Here is a 16608-nt window from a genome sequence, read left to right as displayed (position 1 = left end):
GCATCAGGCTTTGATGGATCGAGGTTTGGTTACATCCTGAATCCACCAAGGCCTGATATGTACCCCCCTTGATACTTACAGGAATTTGGTACTCTCCTGCTTGATCGGGGGTGGTCCGCTGGACGTCCGGGATCCGGATCATTGTCCCGATGTCCATCCTCGGACATCGGTCCACAAAATGATCCGGATCACCGCACCGCCAGCAGGCCAGCCCAGGCTTACCCGCCACCCCTGCGGCGGGGAGTGGGTTGGAAGATGAGCGCGGAAAGGGGGCGGAACCAGAGCCATTGTCACCACCAGCCCCCAGTGGCCCCGCCCCCCTGGGCGGGACCCGCGAACTCCCAGACGGTCCAAGGCCCATCCCACCCCGGCCTCTGGGGGGGACGCGAGGAGGGCCTGGAGGGCGGGACCTGGGGAGAGGGACAGGTCGAGAGAGAGAGAGAGAGGGGGGAGAGAGAGAGGGAGAAGTTAGTGGGGGTTCGCCGACCCCCGGGCACGCCACCAGGTGGTCCTCCGCCAGGTGGATGGCCGTCTCCAGCGACGTGGGCCGGTGGCACTGGACCCACTCGGCGGTCTTCCGGGGAAGCCGAGTGATGAACTGCTCCAGCACCACCAGATCGACAACATGGTCCACGTCGCTGCCGCCGGCCAGCAGCCATCTGCGGCACTCGTCCCGGAGCTGTTGGGCCAATGCGAAGGGTCGACCGGACTCACCCCACTCCAGGGAGCGGAAACGCTGGCGGTGTTGTTCTGGGGTCCGGCCGACCCGCTGAAGTATGGCCCGCTTCAGGTCGTCGTAGTCCAGGAGGTTCGCGACCGGTAGATGTTGCGCGGCCGCCTGGGCTTCGCCGGATAGAAGGGGGATGAGGCGCACCGGCCACTGTGCCCGGGGCCACCCGCAGGCCTCCGCGGCTTTTTGGAACAGATCCACGAAGGCCTCGGGGTCGTCTTCCGGCCCCATCTTCTGGAGGGGCACGTGCACCGGTGCGCTGGCCCGCCCAGCGGCCTCGGCGCGAACCTCCCGGTCCATCCAGCTCGCGGTCCTCTTGCTGGCCTTGGACGATGGCCTCGAAGCGGCGCTCCTGTTCGGTCCGAAGGTCCAGCAATGCCTTATGGTGTTCCTGGTGGAGGACCGCGAGGGAGTTGATGATCTCCGCAAATGGCGAGGCGGAGGGCGTTGTCATGGCGGCGGCTCTGTCCTGCTTCCTTCCCGGGTTTCGGCACCAGTGTAGCAAGTTCGATATAGTGAGGAAGGAAGAGGACACGGGGGTCGGCAGGACTGTTGATGCTCTTTATTTTCTCAATAACTCAAATCACAACGTGCACGCTTCAGCGTGTGTTTATCTCTGTATATGCTCAGTTTCGCTTCCGGGTCACGCACTTCCGGGTTCCGGATATCTCAGGGGATCGCATCAACAGTCCGACTCTCTCTCTCCCTGGTCTCCGGTTCCGCTGGTGTTTTATCCCGTCTCCGCGCTCATTACTAGAACAAGAGACAGGTGTTATTAATCTGCGTCCAACCCACTCACTTACCGCTCGTCCCGCGGCCCTCTCTCCCGCTGCAGACCTCGCTGAACCACGCCCCCCTTGCCACAATCATGTTGTTCCACTTAAAGGGGTCCTATAATGCCCCTTTTTACAAGATGTCCCCAGAGTGTGTATGAGAAGTTTTAGCTCAAAATACCCCACAGATCATTTTTTATAGCTTGTTAAAGTTGTCACTTTTTTAGGGGGAGCAAAAAAACGCATAGTTTTTGTGTGTCCCTTTAAATGCAAATGAGCTGCTGTTCCCGACCCCCTTTCAGGAAGATGGCGAAGCTTCAAGAGCTTGAGTTAGCAGCTCCTAATACCTCATGCAGACACACAACGAAAATGTCCTAAACTGTTCAGCCTGTTATGTTCAAACCCGTGTCAGACAATGATGGAGAGACTCAAGAAGATGTGGAAGAAGTAGAATGCAACAGGTTTTTTTAATGGTTAGTTGATGATGTGGAGTTAACTATCTTCAAGTCATTGATTAGCATATTCTGACATGATAATCTATAAATTGCTTGTGTGGGAACTGTTGTAAAATGCACAGAGCCAGTGAATAAATGCTGCCATAAGATAGAATAGTGATAGTTTAGTTTAATTACGGTTATAATTTTAATGTTGTCATCTTGCTTTTATGACATGCTATTGCATTTGTGTTACGTACTCTATTGCAATAAATGTGATGCGGCAGCTTGAGCAGACTCCCAAATTTGGTGTACTATAACAACTTTTCCTCTTCTCAACATAGCCTTTGTTGCATGTTCCCGGGGGCAGGGTTTATGTATTTAGGTAAGTGATGTCACTAACCAGTCCCTACCAGCCATTTGTTGTAGTCCTTAAAAAACAATTTCTTTAAAAGAAAATATCTCCCTTTGCTTTGAACGTTGAGAGGCGTAACTTTGCAGATGTTGTTAAAGATCAAAAGCAACTTTACACACTAACTAAAGTTAAAAAATTGAAATCATAACCAACCACCCTTTTAAGCTATAGAAACATATGTGTTTCTTGATTAAAAACTTGAAGTCTTTGTGATCTGGAGCCGGAGGAATTAATCTCAGTAATGCAGTAAGGAGGACAGTGGAGTGATGTACAGTATGATTGTGCAGAAATGCAGGTAGCAACTTGAAAGCAATTACCAAAGTGACACCAGGCTGACAAACCCTATGTTATGTCCTGTCTTTGCAATCTTTTCTTTTTCAATCATTGAATTTCATTTCGTCATAGACACTGCTCTGATGTTATGCTTTACATGTGCACTTTATGTCTCCATCTGCCTGTCATTTCTCCATATCCATCATTTATTCAATCACCTAAAACCTCAGAGGTTTGCTGGAGTCTGAGATTTTTCTCATGTTGTACTCTGGGAAGAGCCACAGGATTACACTGGTGGAGCTTGGCGTGTTCGTTTTGGTTTTGTGGAGGGGTGGTTGAGAAGGAGTGCCGGGAAGGGAGTGGTGGGAGTAGAATCAGATATTCTCCACTGAGACAGGGGCTTTACCCAGCAAAATGACAAAATTATACAGGGCAGTCAGTTTAACTTTATCAGGAGAAAAAAAGGGGAGAAATAGACAATGAGCTTGTCTAAAAGGTTTGAACTTTGAGGGATATTTAAGGACTGATATATACAGTCCCTGACAAAAGTCTTGTCGCTTGTGTACAAATTGACCTAAAGTGCCGCTGAAATATATTTCTAATCAAGATATTTTTACAAGAAATGGCTCATTTTAATCCCACCAGCTTTTGTGATAATGTTTCAGTGAAAAACTAAACTTTCAAAAAGTATTCTAATATTCACAGCTTGGTAAAGCCCATTGAGTCAATTTTTGCAAAGACATAAGTGTTGCCACCTTGTCATATGAGCTTCACCTGTGACTAATAATGGATCAATTAGGTCTCAAGTGTGTATAAAAAGAACCCCAGTACACTAGACCTTCACATCAACTGCAACTAGACCTCTGCAAACATGCCTAAGATTCACCCTGAGACTAAAGTTTTGATTATCAAGAGGCTGAAGACCAGATCCACTGCTGATGTGGCAGACACCTTCAATGTGTCTCAGCGTCAAGTACAGAGGATAAAAAAAAAGATTTGAAGAGACTGGAGACGTTTTTGACAAGCCCAGGTCAGGCAGACCCCACAAGACAACTGCTCGAGAGGACTGTTTGTTGGCTCGAAAATCCAAGGCCAGCCCATTTTCCACTGCAGCAGAGCTCCACGAGACCTGATCACCTGAAGTCCCTGTGTCAACCAGAACAGTTTGTCGGATTCTGTCTCAAAATGGCCTCCATGGTCGAATCAGTGCCCAGAAGCCAGCACTAAACAAAAGACAATTGAAAAACCGTGTGGCATTTGCCAAGGCCCACAGCCTGCTAAAAGGATGGACGCTGGAAAAGTGGCAGAAGGTGGATTTTTCAGATGAATCCTCTGTTGAATTACACCACAGTCATTGCAAATATTGGATCCGAGATTCACCCAGAAAACAGTGAAGTTTGGTGGCGGAAAAATCATGGTCTGGGGTTACATCCAGTATGGGGGTGTGCGAGAGATCTGCAGGGAAGGCAACATCAATAGTCTAAAATACCAAGAAATCTTAGCTACCTCTTATATTCCCAACCATAAAAGAGGCCAAATTCTGCAGCAGGACGGTGCTCCATCGCATACTTCCATCTCCACATCAAAGTTCCTCAAGGCGAAGAAGATCAAGATGCTCCAGGATTGGCCAGCCCAGTCACCAGACATGAACATCATTGAGCATATGTGGGGTAGGATGAAAGAGGACACATGGAAGATGAAGATGAAACCAAAGAATATTGATGAACTCTGGGAGGCATGCAAGACTGCTTTCTTAGCTATTCCTGATGACTTCATCAATAAATTGTATGCATCCTTGCCAAACCGGATGGATGCAGTCCTTCAAGCTCATGGAAGTCATTCAAGATATTAAATTTGGATCTCACAGCACCACAACTTAATTTGCTGACATATTTTTGTATTTGCAGTAAATTTGTTCAATTTCTGTATAGGCGACAAAACTTTTGTCTTGCCAAAATTTGACCTTTCTGTCTTGATTAAGTGATAAATATTTTTTCTGTGAAAATTATTTATTTCAGTGCATTAAACATCATTTGGGAGGGTTTTAGCTTTTCATATGAGCTATTTCTAACACCAATTAATTAATTAAAAGTCAGGTTAATATCAGGTATTTCTAGAAAATAGATAAGCGACAAGACTTTTGTCAGGGACTGTAAAGGGATAGTTCACTTTGAAATACAATTTTGATGTTTTAGCTTACCTCATGGGCATCCGAGATGTAGGTGTATTTGTTTCCCCAGTAGTTTCAATTTTGATCATTTTAGGTCAAACCGTTCTTGTCTGTGCCTCACATAATGCAGGTCTATGGTCACCACCTCAAAGAGCATACACAGAGAAGTCCAAATTAAACAATCCCCCATCGTAAGTACACACTGATGGCCTGAGACACGAAACAAGCGGTTTGTGTGAGAAAACGAACAGTATTTATATCGTTTTTACCTCTTGTACACCACTACGTCCGACTGATCCGAGGGCGCGCATGCGTGTTTCCTGTTGTAACTAAATATTGGCTCATGTCATACGGACTAAAGAAAGGACACCCAAGTTGTTATCAGCACTCAGGTCAGAAGCCTGCATCTCTGATGGTATGGGATTGCTTGAGTGTGTGTGGCATGGGCAGCTTACAGATCTGGAAAGGCACTATCAATGTTGAAATGTATATTCAAGTTCTAGAACAACATATGCTAACATCCAGACATTGCCTCTTTCAGGAAATACTTTGTATTTCTCAACTTGACAATACAGAGCACATACTGCATCAATTACAACATCATGGCTGCGTAGATGAAGGATCCGGGTACTGAAATGGCCAGCTTGCAGTCCAGATTTTTCACCCATAGAAAACATTTGGTGCATCATAAAGAGAAAAATGCAACAAAGAAGATATTAAACATTTGAGCAACTAGAAGCCTGTATTAGACAAGAATGGGACAACATTCCTATTCCTAAACTTGAGCAACTTGTCTCCTCCGTCCCCAGACGTTTGCAGACTGCTATAAAAAGAAGAGGGAATGCCACACAGTGGTAAACATGGCCTTGTCCCAACTTTTTTGAGATGTGTTGATGCCATCAAATTTAAAATCAACTTATTTTTCCCTTAAAATTATACATTTTCTCAGTTTAAACATTTCGTCATCTATGTTGTATTCTGAATACTGAATATTGCATTCTGTTTTTTTTTCACAATTTGTACAGTGTCACAACTTTTTTGGAATCGGGTTTGTAGATAGATAGATAGATAGATAGATAGATAGAGAGAGAGAGAGAGAGAGAGAGAGGGAGAGAGGGAGAGAGAGAGAGAGAGAGAGAGAGAGAGAGATAGATAGATAGATAGATAGATAGATAGATAGATAGATAGATAGATAGATAGAAAGAAAGAAAGAAAGAAAGAAAGAAAGAAAGAAAGAAAGAAAGAAAGAAAGAAAGAAAGAAAAGTGACTGGACTTAAACTCTGTCACACTGAACAGGAAGACTATTAATTATTGAGCTTGTCTCTGTGGTGCGATCACTCAGTTTTAATGATTTTGTTGACAGTCAGTGATATAATTTATGGTTCCTTCTTTGTTTGTCCTCTCATTATTTTATTGTCCTCTATCTGTCTTTTCTTAGTGAGTTTGTGTCATGGCTGATGGAGATCGGTGAGACCAATAACCCTGAGGAGGGGGTTCATTTGGGTCAAGCCCTCCTGGAAAATGGCATCATCCACCACGGTTAGTTCCATTTACACTCTATATGCCATTGTGTTATATCTTTGACCACATATACTGGCTTTCAGCATGACACTACTGGCTGCAAAGTTTGAAAGTGAAACTGGGATTCATGAGGGACTGACATTTTTATAATAAAATAACAGTATACATGCAGCTGAGCAAACACACAGATTAGCATTATGACATTAGCCTGACAAGCCAGATCCACATCAAGATGTTTGGTCTGGAAACTCACCATAGACAGGGCTCAATCCGAGGGGCGGGATAAACGGTTGTCTTTCAAACTCCCTCTGCACGCGATAGGATAGCGCTACACCAACCAGAGCAACGGAGGTGAAGCAGAGCTAGTTGACAGGTTAAACTTTTGCTGTATCCGGTCAGCAAAACTCCGAACACATCTTCCCTTTTTAAGAATGACTTCAGTGCCGTTCTTTGTTCTTTTCTCAGAGAAAAGCTTAACTCCAAGTCTTCCAGAGTCGCGGTCAAAGTTGATTCGAAAGACCGCGTTTGCCAGTTTTTTTGTTTACTAGAAGCACGCAAGTGCAACTCGGCCGTCATTATGTTAAGCCCCGCCCACCGACTCTATACACGATGTGATTGGCCCGACTAGAGTTTGGTTTTACAGCTCAGAAGTGAATTGAGAGTTGCTAGATGACACTTGCGCCAAATTAGATTTGCTGCCTCTAGGGTGCGTCTATAGATTTCTAGGCTATTATGACAGCTTAAAACCATCTCGAATGTATCTAATATGATAAAACAGCGCTGCGTTAGCCCATATACGCATGACCGGAAGAAGCGGAAATGTTTGTCTTAGGCATAATAAGAGTTCCGCAAAATCAAGGCGTCATCAAGCTACGCCTTTGTTTTGAATAGGCGTCCTCTAGCGGTGAAAAATTACATATTGTGGCTTAAAGAACATATTTTAAATCAAAGGGGTTCTAGGTCAACATTCATCAAAATATCTTCAACCTTGTGTTGTGTCCCTTAGTTTTAATAACACTGTATAAATGTGAGGGATGTTGAGCGTCAGATAAGAATAGATAACACATATGCATGTAATATTCTTATCATTATGCAAAATGCAGTAGGCCTATAGCAAATTGAACTAAAGGCAGTTGGAGATTTATTTTTCAGTCATAGCCATTCGCATGAATGTTATGAAATAATGACTGTTATTTCATAATCTACTTAGCTCAATTAGTCAGTTGATGAGTTTCATCATCACCATTTGTACTCTATTCATTTGTTAATGCAGATGGCTGATTGGACAAATAGCCCTCTTAATATTTCAAGGGCACTGACATCATTGTTTTCAGGCCCTGTGGAATTCTTCAGCGTCCAAGCAGATGGCTTTTTATAACTTTGTTTATGCAAAGTGTTACAAATATTAATCGCTTCACACCCTGCTGTTTGTTTAATACTGAGGGAAATGGCTTGTCTTCTGCTCACTATTTCTTTTGTCTTTTTGGGTCCAGTTCTTAATGCAGACTCGCAGTATGAACTTTTTTTTCCTTTTTTTTTCTTTAAAGGAGACTGACTGGCTTTGAGCCAGGACTTCATGCTAAATCACTTTTCACTTCACCGCTTCCTAACAGGGAGAAATAAATTCAGGCATTAGGGCTCTCTGTCCACTCGCTCACATTTACGGCTTTGGTGAGAAAGATCTTTAAGCCTTTACTGTTCCCTGAGAAGGATGAATTCATTTGGCAGAAAGAGCAGGATTACTTTTCATAAGCATGTTGGTGTTACTTGCATTTGTGCTTACATGGAGCTGAAAGCCTCTAAATTCAATTGAACAGATTATGAAGGTCCTTAAGAGTTTTTGTAGCCTTTTGTGTTATTGTTGTACAACTTTTTAATACCAACAAAGACATGCAATTAGTCTCATTGTGAATAGTGTTTCTATCGCCATGCACGTTTTAATCAAATTAGATTATATTCTATACGTTTTAAACCTTTATATTGCAGTGTTGATGTTTTTATTAAAATAGTAAAAAAGTGCTAATGCAATAACAATAACAATGCAAAACGTGTACAAAGTTTTTTAAAATACTTATGTCTTTGGCAAAATATGTTTAAAAAATATGACCTAATGTCTAATGCTTCTCATGGCACTCATAGCATTGGATACATTTGATGGTTAAGACTTTAATTTATTCCACTAACTATTTGAATAGAAAATTATGAATTGTATATCTCATTTTAAAAAAAGGGTTTAAAAAGGATTATAAAAATATTTTCTTAAAATTGTCCTGTTCTACAGTTACTAATTATTTTGTGGGACGGCTTGTAAATTAACTCTATTAGTATTATTGTTATTATAGTTGGCAATATTTGAATTTATTTATGTACACTTAGATTTAAAAAAAAAAATTATACTCAACAAGGCTGTATTTATTTAATAAAAATAGTAAAATTGTGGAATAGTATTAAAATTTTTTTTAAATGAGTTATTTAAAACAAATGTATTCCTTCCACAGTGCTCAAGAAATAATTCTTATTAAAACAGTTTGCTTAAAGGTCCCCTTCTTCGCGATTCCATCTTTCAAACTTTAGTTAGTGTGTAATGTTGCTGTTAGAGCATAAATAATACCTGTAAAATTATAAAGCTCAAAGTTCAATGCCAAGCGAGATATTTTATTTAATAGAAGTTCCCTTTCAAAGCCTACAGCGAACGGCCGGTTTGGACTACAGCAGGAAGTGCAGGGATGTAATGACGTCACTAGAACCGTTTGTTGACTTACCCTCCGCCCACAAGAACACGCAAAAAAGGGGGCGTGGTCTTGCTGCTCTCCCACGTGGGGAAGAGCGTGTATTCAGCGCTTGCATCTCCCCGTTATGGTAAGAGACGGGACCTTTCCAGGCAAAGTGCGCTAAGCTGCTGTCCAATCACAACACAGGAAGCGCTGGCCCAATCAGAACTCGTTACGTATTTCTGAAGGAAGGACTTCATAGAACAAGGAAATCATCGGGCCGATTTTAAGACAGAGGAAACAGTGCTGTACAGATAAGTCAATTGTGTGAAAAATACTGTGTTTTTTTACACGCAAAACAAACTCATGTTATATTGCACACTGTAAACATAATCAAAGCTTCGAAAACACGCGAAGAATGGGACCTTTAATATTTTTGTTTAAACCATGATGCATTTGAAAGTTCTAAATATTTTTTTGTAACATTGTAAATGTCTTTACTGTCACTTTTTAACAAATTTAATGCATCTTTGGCTGAATAAAATTATTAATTTCTTTCAAAAATTGCACTGACACCAGACTTTTGAATGGTAGTGCAAACGTAAATTTATGTAGATGGAAATGTATTATTTTGATGAATTTTTTTATAGTCTTGATTAAATCTCCACCTTCTTAAACTCATTCCAGTTACAGACAAGCACCAGTTTAAACCGGAGCCGGTGCTCTATAGGTTCCGCTATGATGACGGCACATACCACCCTCGCAGTGACATGCAGGATGTCATCTCCAAGGTAACTCAATCGGCTGTGATCTTGCTAAATGGCCGGTTTCCTCTGTCTCTTTATGCCCCTTGGAAAAGTTTGACATACAATAACGAACGCCCTTCTTCCCTCAGGGTGTGAGGCTGTTCTGCCGACTCCATAGTTTATTCACACCAGTGATCAGGTAAGGAGCCAGTATCTTAGTTCCACCTCATTACAGCTGTCTCTAGTCACGCCAGTTCTGCCAGGTGCGATCGCACCCCTGCCGTTTCTACATCCGCTCTAAAGATAGCACCTACAGGGAAAAAAGGCTGATAGGTGAAAAGAAACAATTATACTAGATGTCTTATCCAGAATTAGATCAGTTATTGATTTTTTTATGTATGTTTGGGCACATACCATCATTTTACAACCATTGTCTCAGTTGGGCAGTGGGCACAGTGTTGTGTCATACTCCTTCATGTGTAATCAGTGTCAGAACTGCAGTACAAATGAGTGGAAGTCCTGAATGTAAAACAGGTGCAATTTGAGGTTTTGGCAGCTGACAGGCCCAAGGACATTCAATTGTGTATGCCAACACAAAGCCAATGGACTCTGAGGGCACGTTTTCTTGTTTGGCCGATCGAAAGAGTCCATTTTTCAATTTTCTGCTAAATTCTGCCATGGTTGTTGAAAGGATTGTTGGATTGTACTGCAAATATGCACTCCTACAGTGCATATTTGTAAAAGTTGCAAGCCATTTTGTCGAAAGTTTAACATTAAACAGCACTCATTTCAGTCTGTCAAAGCAATAATGTTTACTTTGTGTGTTCACCTCTACATTTGCATTTTTAAATGTTGTCTGTAAGGCTGAATATATGCCATAAAGTATAGATCCATTAATATGCTTTAGTTTTTTCTATTTTTAAATAGTATATTTAAAGCTGCAGTCCGAAACTTTTTTGGTAAAAATGATCCAAAATCAACTTTTGAACAAGTACATAACCAGCCAGTGTTCAAAGCTCTCTCCTTACCTTAGCCCGATTCACAACAGTGGAGTAGTACTGGTGGATTTCCACAGGAAATCTTTGCGTCATTATGCAGAAGATGATTTACTTGAGTACTGTACTTAAGTACACTTTTTGAGTTTCTGTACTTTACTTGAGTATTATTTTTTCTGGAAACGCATGATGTTAAATTCACTACATTTGAAAGACAAATATTGTACTTTTTACACCACTACATCAAGGTCCTCAAAGTCAAAAGTCATTTCTGTAGCAGTTTTGAAAGTCAGTGGATGATTTTCTTTCTAACTTCTTTAAAATTTGTTTGAGTTTTTGCAGAAAGTCTATCAGGAATAGCTCATGTAGGATTACATTAAGTTCAGTGATTTCCTAGCATTTTTTGAACATCGATTTATAGTTTATAGCAAAATGGAAGAAGACGGCTGTCAAAATGTTTATTTTGGCGAGTAATCGCATAAACAAAGTTGATTATGTCTTAAGTGAACATAAATAGTTGGGAGAATATCAGATGTGTATCAGTGTATTGGATCCGTGCATTCTCCCTTAAAGTGACAGCAGCTTTGTAAAGAGCTTTGTAACTTATATACAAGTATTTAAATGAGTTTAAGTTAGTCGTATGCTAGTATGTGGGATGGAACATCACTGACTGGCTTAAACCATCATGATGGCATGGTGTTAATTTATACAACAGTAATAAAATAATGCATTGACATAAAAAAGGAAATTTACTTTTGATACTTAAGTACTTTTGAAAACAAATACTTCTGTACTTTTACTTAAATAAAAATCTGTTTTTACAACTTTCACTTGTAACGGAGTAATATTTGACCAGTAGTACTGTTACTTTTACTCATGTAATGAAGTTGCGTACTTTGTCCAGCGCTGTCATTATGTCACCTCTGTACACATAAAGAAGGAGTCCTGGGTAGGCTAAAGTACTGTAATGCTTTTTTTCTCAGTTGGCCAGAACAAAAATGGCAGACATGCTACTTGCTCTTTCAGATGACATTTTATGGTAAAAATTCTTATTTTGGTCAAACTTCCAAGACGTAAAATCTGTGATTTCCGAGAGTATCTACACCGGCGCAGTGAATAAATGACAGCCACACATAATCCTCAAAACTATTCGATTCATCTGCGCTGAGGAGCCGCACCAATGCACAGCCCGCATAAAGATAATAATTCTGCAAATAACTGCAATTGCAGGTTTCAAACAGAGATGGCGACAAAGAGGCAAAAAATACGGACTGCAGCTTTAAATAATCAAATAATGAACAAGATTTTACTTTTCTATTATTTAATTAAATATGGTAATTAACAAAAATGTATTAATTGTCCAAATAATAAAACCAATTTAGTTTACAGCTGACAATCATGTAACTGCCAACGTTCCCGGGTACATAGGAGAACAGAACTTGTTCCTCCACCATAAATAAATCACCATCCAAATGTATGAGTTTTATCCCTGATGTGCCATGCAAATTGATTTTTACAGACGTCCCCATGAGAATCAATTACTGTCCGAATAGGGCTTAAGAATGCCTATGTGCCAACATTTCACTACTATATGCACTGAGAATCTCCTTGTGGAGCTATAATTGGAGTATCCAGCTCTAGTTTAATTATCTGGTATTTCCTGCTGGTTGGAGGGGTTCTGGGGGGACTTCACACCCCCCGCCTCACCCAAAAAAACAAAAAAGGTCTTCTGCATCCTGAAATTCAGGATGAGTAACATTCCCGACATAATTAGAGAAGTAGAACAAAAAGAAACTAAATGTTGGAGTGTTTTAAAAAAATGACCAAGAGGATAAATCCTAGAGGATTTAAAAGGTTTGGTTGACTTCGCATACACTTGTCCTGCAGATTGCAGTGCTCTTGTGCCAGGCATATGACTGTCTGTGGTAACACTGTTTACCCTCATTTGTCATGGTGACAGTTCTGGGTACAGCTACAGAGAAACGGGCTGGCTCCATGTCTGTAGCGGTTAAATCGTGGCAAAGCCTGTCCAGCCTCACACTTCTGGTCTGTGATTAAAACAAATCCTTATATAATCGGACAGAACCCATCACAAACACTTGAGGTGCACATTGAGAGAGTTACAGTGGGATTGCTTTGAGAGAAAATGCACATTTCCTGTCATCTGGAGGTGTTTGCTTGTGTAAAAATAAAATGGGGATATAATTCTCAGAACAGCAAAAAGCTACGTTTGGCGTTGAGTGTTTGTGAGATGTAGGGTGTGGGCCCTAGTCTAGCCCTCTGACCTAGCGCAGTGAGTGTCCCCCAAGAGACCCCTGGCTTCATGGGAAAATCATTGCTCCATTTCATTTCCTGCGGTTTGGAAATAGCCACAAATGCATCAATTTGGCCCACTCCAGGTCCTGGAGCTGGACCGAAGTGGGCTGAGGGACACCTGCTGACTGCTATTGGAGCAGAGAAACACGTTGTATGTCGAGATTATTGCCATCTAATGAAAATCTTTTTTTTTTTTTTACTTGACACATCATCTTAAATATGAAACACTAGTTTTAGGGCACTCAAGAACAGTGTGAGCAGCACACACTGGCCAAGATGCCTGTCTAAATGTTTCTGGCTTTAGCAGTTACCTTTTAAGAGCGTGAACTTGAATTTAAATTTCCATGAGGGTTTCAGCACGTAATTCAAAGTTTTTCCTTCACACATCCCTGAAGTGACAACCAAAATGTTCTGTTCAACAACATTTTTTTTTTCAGATTCATTTACTGATTTGTTAATGTATTCCTTCACTGATTTGTTCACTGATTCATTCAGTGGCTTTCGGTGACAAGTGTCTTTTTGTGTTTTGAGTGCGACACTGATTCATTAACTCAACGATTGATTAAAAATAACAGCTGTTTACAACTGAGAATTTTTTTTTTCTCCGATTATTATACTGATTTGGATTCATTCACTGCTTTATTCACTGATTAGTTAACTGATTAGTTTAATGGCTTTAGGTGGCGACAAGTGACTTTTTTGTGTTTTGAGTGACACATTGAGTAATTAACTCAATGATTCATTAAAAATAAGTCATTCATGACTCAAAAAAGATGATTTAGCACCACTGCTAAAACGATTATAAGAAGATCTTCTCAACTCCATTTTTGGATGAACTATCCCTTTAATCGACAAGTTTTAATGGGTTAGTTCACCAAAAAAAGTAGAAAATTTTGTCACTAATTACTCTTCCTCATGTCGTTCCAAACCCATAAGACCTTCGTTCATCTTCGGAACAAAAATTAAGAAATTTTTGATTCAATTACGCTTTCTGAGAGCAGCGTTATTGCCACTTTCAAGAGGTAGTAAATACATTGTTAAAAATCAACCTTAATTGTCAACCTTAAAGGAACTGTATGTAAGAAATGTATTTCAATGAATCATAAAATGGCCCTGATATGTCACTAGACATTAAGAAATCATGTTAATTTCAAATACTTATATCACTGACAACAGTAGTCTGACCTGGATATTGTCATATCAAATTAGTTGTTGCAGCCCTCAACTGTTGACATGTTGTGTTTTGGCCTGAAGCGCAGAGTGCAGTACCAGTTTTGGCCACAATCTTACATACAATCTTACTTTTTGTGCACTTTTTGTGCACAAAAACAAAACAAAAATAACAACTTTATTCAACAATTTCTTCTCGTCTGTGTCAGACTCTTATGCTGCTAATGTAGTAAACACAGTGCAGCACTTCTGGGTTCTACGGCAGAACGCCACCTCATTATTGGCTTGCTCCTGCGTCAGCATCACACGCATGCATCGTGGTGCTCAAGTGAACAGTGTTGGCCAAAACAGAACCGGCGTTCTGAAGTAGAACTTCATTAACTGCGTAGGCCAGATTAACGAAGGTCTTACGGGTTTGGAATGACATGAGGATGAGTAAATAATCACATCATTTTCTTTTTTTGATGAACTAACCAAAAAAAAACATTCTGTCCCTTAAAGGGATAGTTCACCCAAAAATGAAAATTATGTTTCATGTATGTATCATAATTTTTCATTTTTGGGTCAAGCCATCGTAGGTGTATGTAACATTCTTCTTTCAGATGAATACAATCAGAGATATATTTAAAAATGTCCGAACTCTTCCAAGCTTTATATTAACAGTGAATACAGAAGGCAGTATTTTACATGTTAAGTATCAATTGTTTATTTTTTTACAAAAATCCATCGATTGGCTTCAGACGGTCTTTTTTACCCATGAGGAGCCATGTGGATTACTATTATAATGGATGGATGCGCTTTTTTGTCTTCAAATGTTGGGCTGCCGTTTACTGCCATTATAATGTTTGGAAGAGCCAGTGCGTTTGAATATAACTCCGATCTGTATTTGTCTAAAAGAAGAATGTCATATACACCTAGGATGGCGTGAGGGTAAATCATTGGGTAATTTTCATTTTTGGGTGAACTATCCCTTTCAGAATCACTCAGATCATTTTTTTGTAACTTTGTGTGGTCAGCAAGAGCAGAATATGTGTTTAGGGTTCTTATTCGGTCAAACATTGTGACCCCTGTGCAACACTAAAAAATAAATACAAGGTAAAGCACTTGTTTGGGCTTTGAAAAATTAAGGGGAAAGGGTCGTTGTGATGTGAAAGCCCAGAACAGCTCTCTCAAGAGCTTTTCAAGCGGATTCTAGTCAAGGCAAAGGTTAACAGTCAACTTGAAATGTGTGTCTCTAGAGGCTACTTTAAAGAGGAGACATTTTTGAACTGGTCAAGTCAAACGTTACTTGTTTTCCACACAGGGATAAGGACTATCATCTACGAACGTATAAATCGGTGGTAATGGCCAACAAGCTGATCGACTGGCTGATAGCACAGGTAATGCTTGACACGGTTTTATAGACTGACTGGAAACACCAAGACCTCCATAGGAAATGAGACAGGAGGAAAGAATGGAGCAAATTCAGCTGAAGTAGTAGCGAGATAATCAGGCCGGACAATATCAAATATACAGAGTTGTGAACTGTAACAATGAACCATTGCCTAGCCACGTAGTCTAGATCTGTCAACTTAAAAACAGACAAATCACTGTGAGATTGCAGATTTGGATTAAATTTGAAGTGTGGTTCAGATATTCAGAGGACTCTTTCACACTCATGCACACCATTGTTCAAAAAGATTATGTATTTTTTTATTATTATTACCATGTGGTAATAATAATACAAATATGTTCCAGGAACGTTTTGGTAACATTCCCATTAAGTTATAAAAACAATATTTTTGAATGTTCTCTCAAATGCCGCTAGAGGGCGCCTATTCAAAACAAAGGCGCAGTTTGTTGATGCCAAGTTTGAGCGCAAAATCTTGGTAGTGTTTTCACCTCACAGCTAGTGGAAAATAAACGGGATAGGACTCGGGCAGAAATCATGTTCATGGATGCGATTATTAATGTTACTGTAGTATCAAGCTGAGCAGGACCGAATGTCGAGGGAGCTGAGCAAGGCCGCTGGAGCGATTGTGTAACACACGGCTCGCAAACAGAGGGACTTTTATTATGACGGGACACAGTTCGCAGGTGTCATATCCGCTTATCCGGTCATGATTGTGAGGTAACGCAGCTCTGTTTATCATATTAGATACATTTAAGTGTGTTTAAAATGATGTCATGACGTTGCACTGTGCGCTCGCTCAGAGGTTGCTGTGACACTTGTTCACACTCGATTTTTGACTTCCTCAGACGTCCCAGGTCCTTGGTTAAAATAAGAATTTTCTCACAATTTACAAATAGTTAGAAACATTTGGGATATTGTAAGAACTCATCTGAACAAAATATCTAACACTGGCCTTGTGGT

General features: G+C 40.6%; 1 protein-coding gene across 1 annotated transcript in view; it reads left to right on the top strand.

The window, feature by feature from the left end:
* Positions 1 to 16608, top strand: part of prex2 (phosphatidylinositol-3,4,5-trisphosphate-dependent Rac exchange factor 2) — a 207234-nt gene that overhangs the window by 76206 nt on the left and 114420 nt on the right. The window contains exons 11-14 of the mRNA XM_067434938.1: positions 6235 to 6335; positions 9716 to 9819; positions 9924 to 9973; positions 15559 to 15634. Of these exons, the coding sequence (XP_067291039.1) occupies positions 6235 to 6335; positions 9716 to 9819; positions 9924 to 9973; positions 15559 to 15634 (331 nt within the window). The remainder of the gene's footprint in view (positions 1 to 6234; positions 6336 to 9715; positions 9820 to 9923; positions 9974 to 15558; positions 15635 to 16608) is intronic.

This window comes from Pseudorasbora parva, chromosome 24, assembly GCF_024679245.1.
Source record: "Pseudorasbora parva isolate DD20220531a chromosome 24, ASM2467924v1, whole genome shotgun sequence".
Taxonomy (NCBI): Eukaryota; Metazoa; Chordata; class Actinopteri; order Cypriniformes; family Gobionidae; genus Pseudorasbora; species Pseudorasbora parva.
Note: the sequence above shows the minus strand (reverse complement) of the source record. Positions and strands in the feature narration are given on the sequence as shown.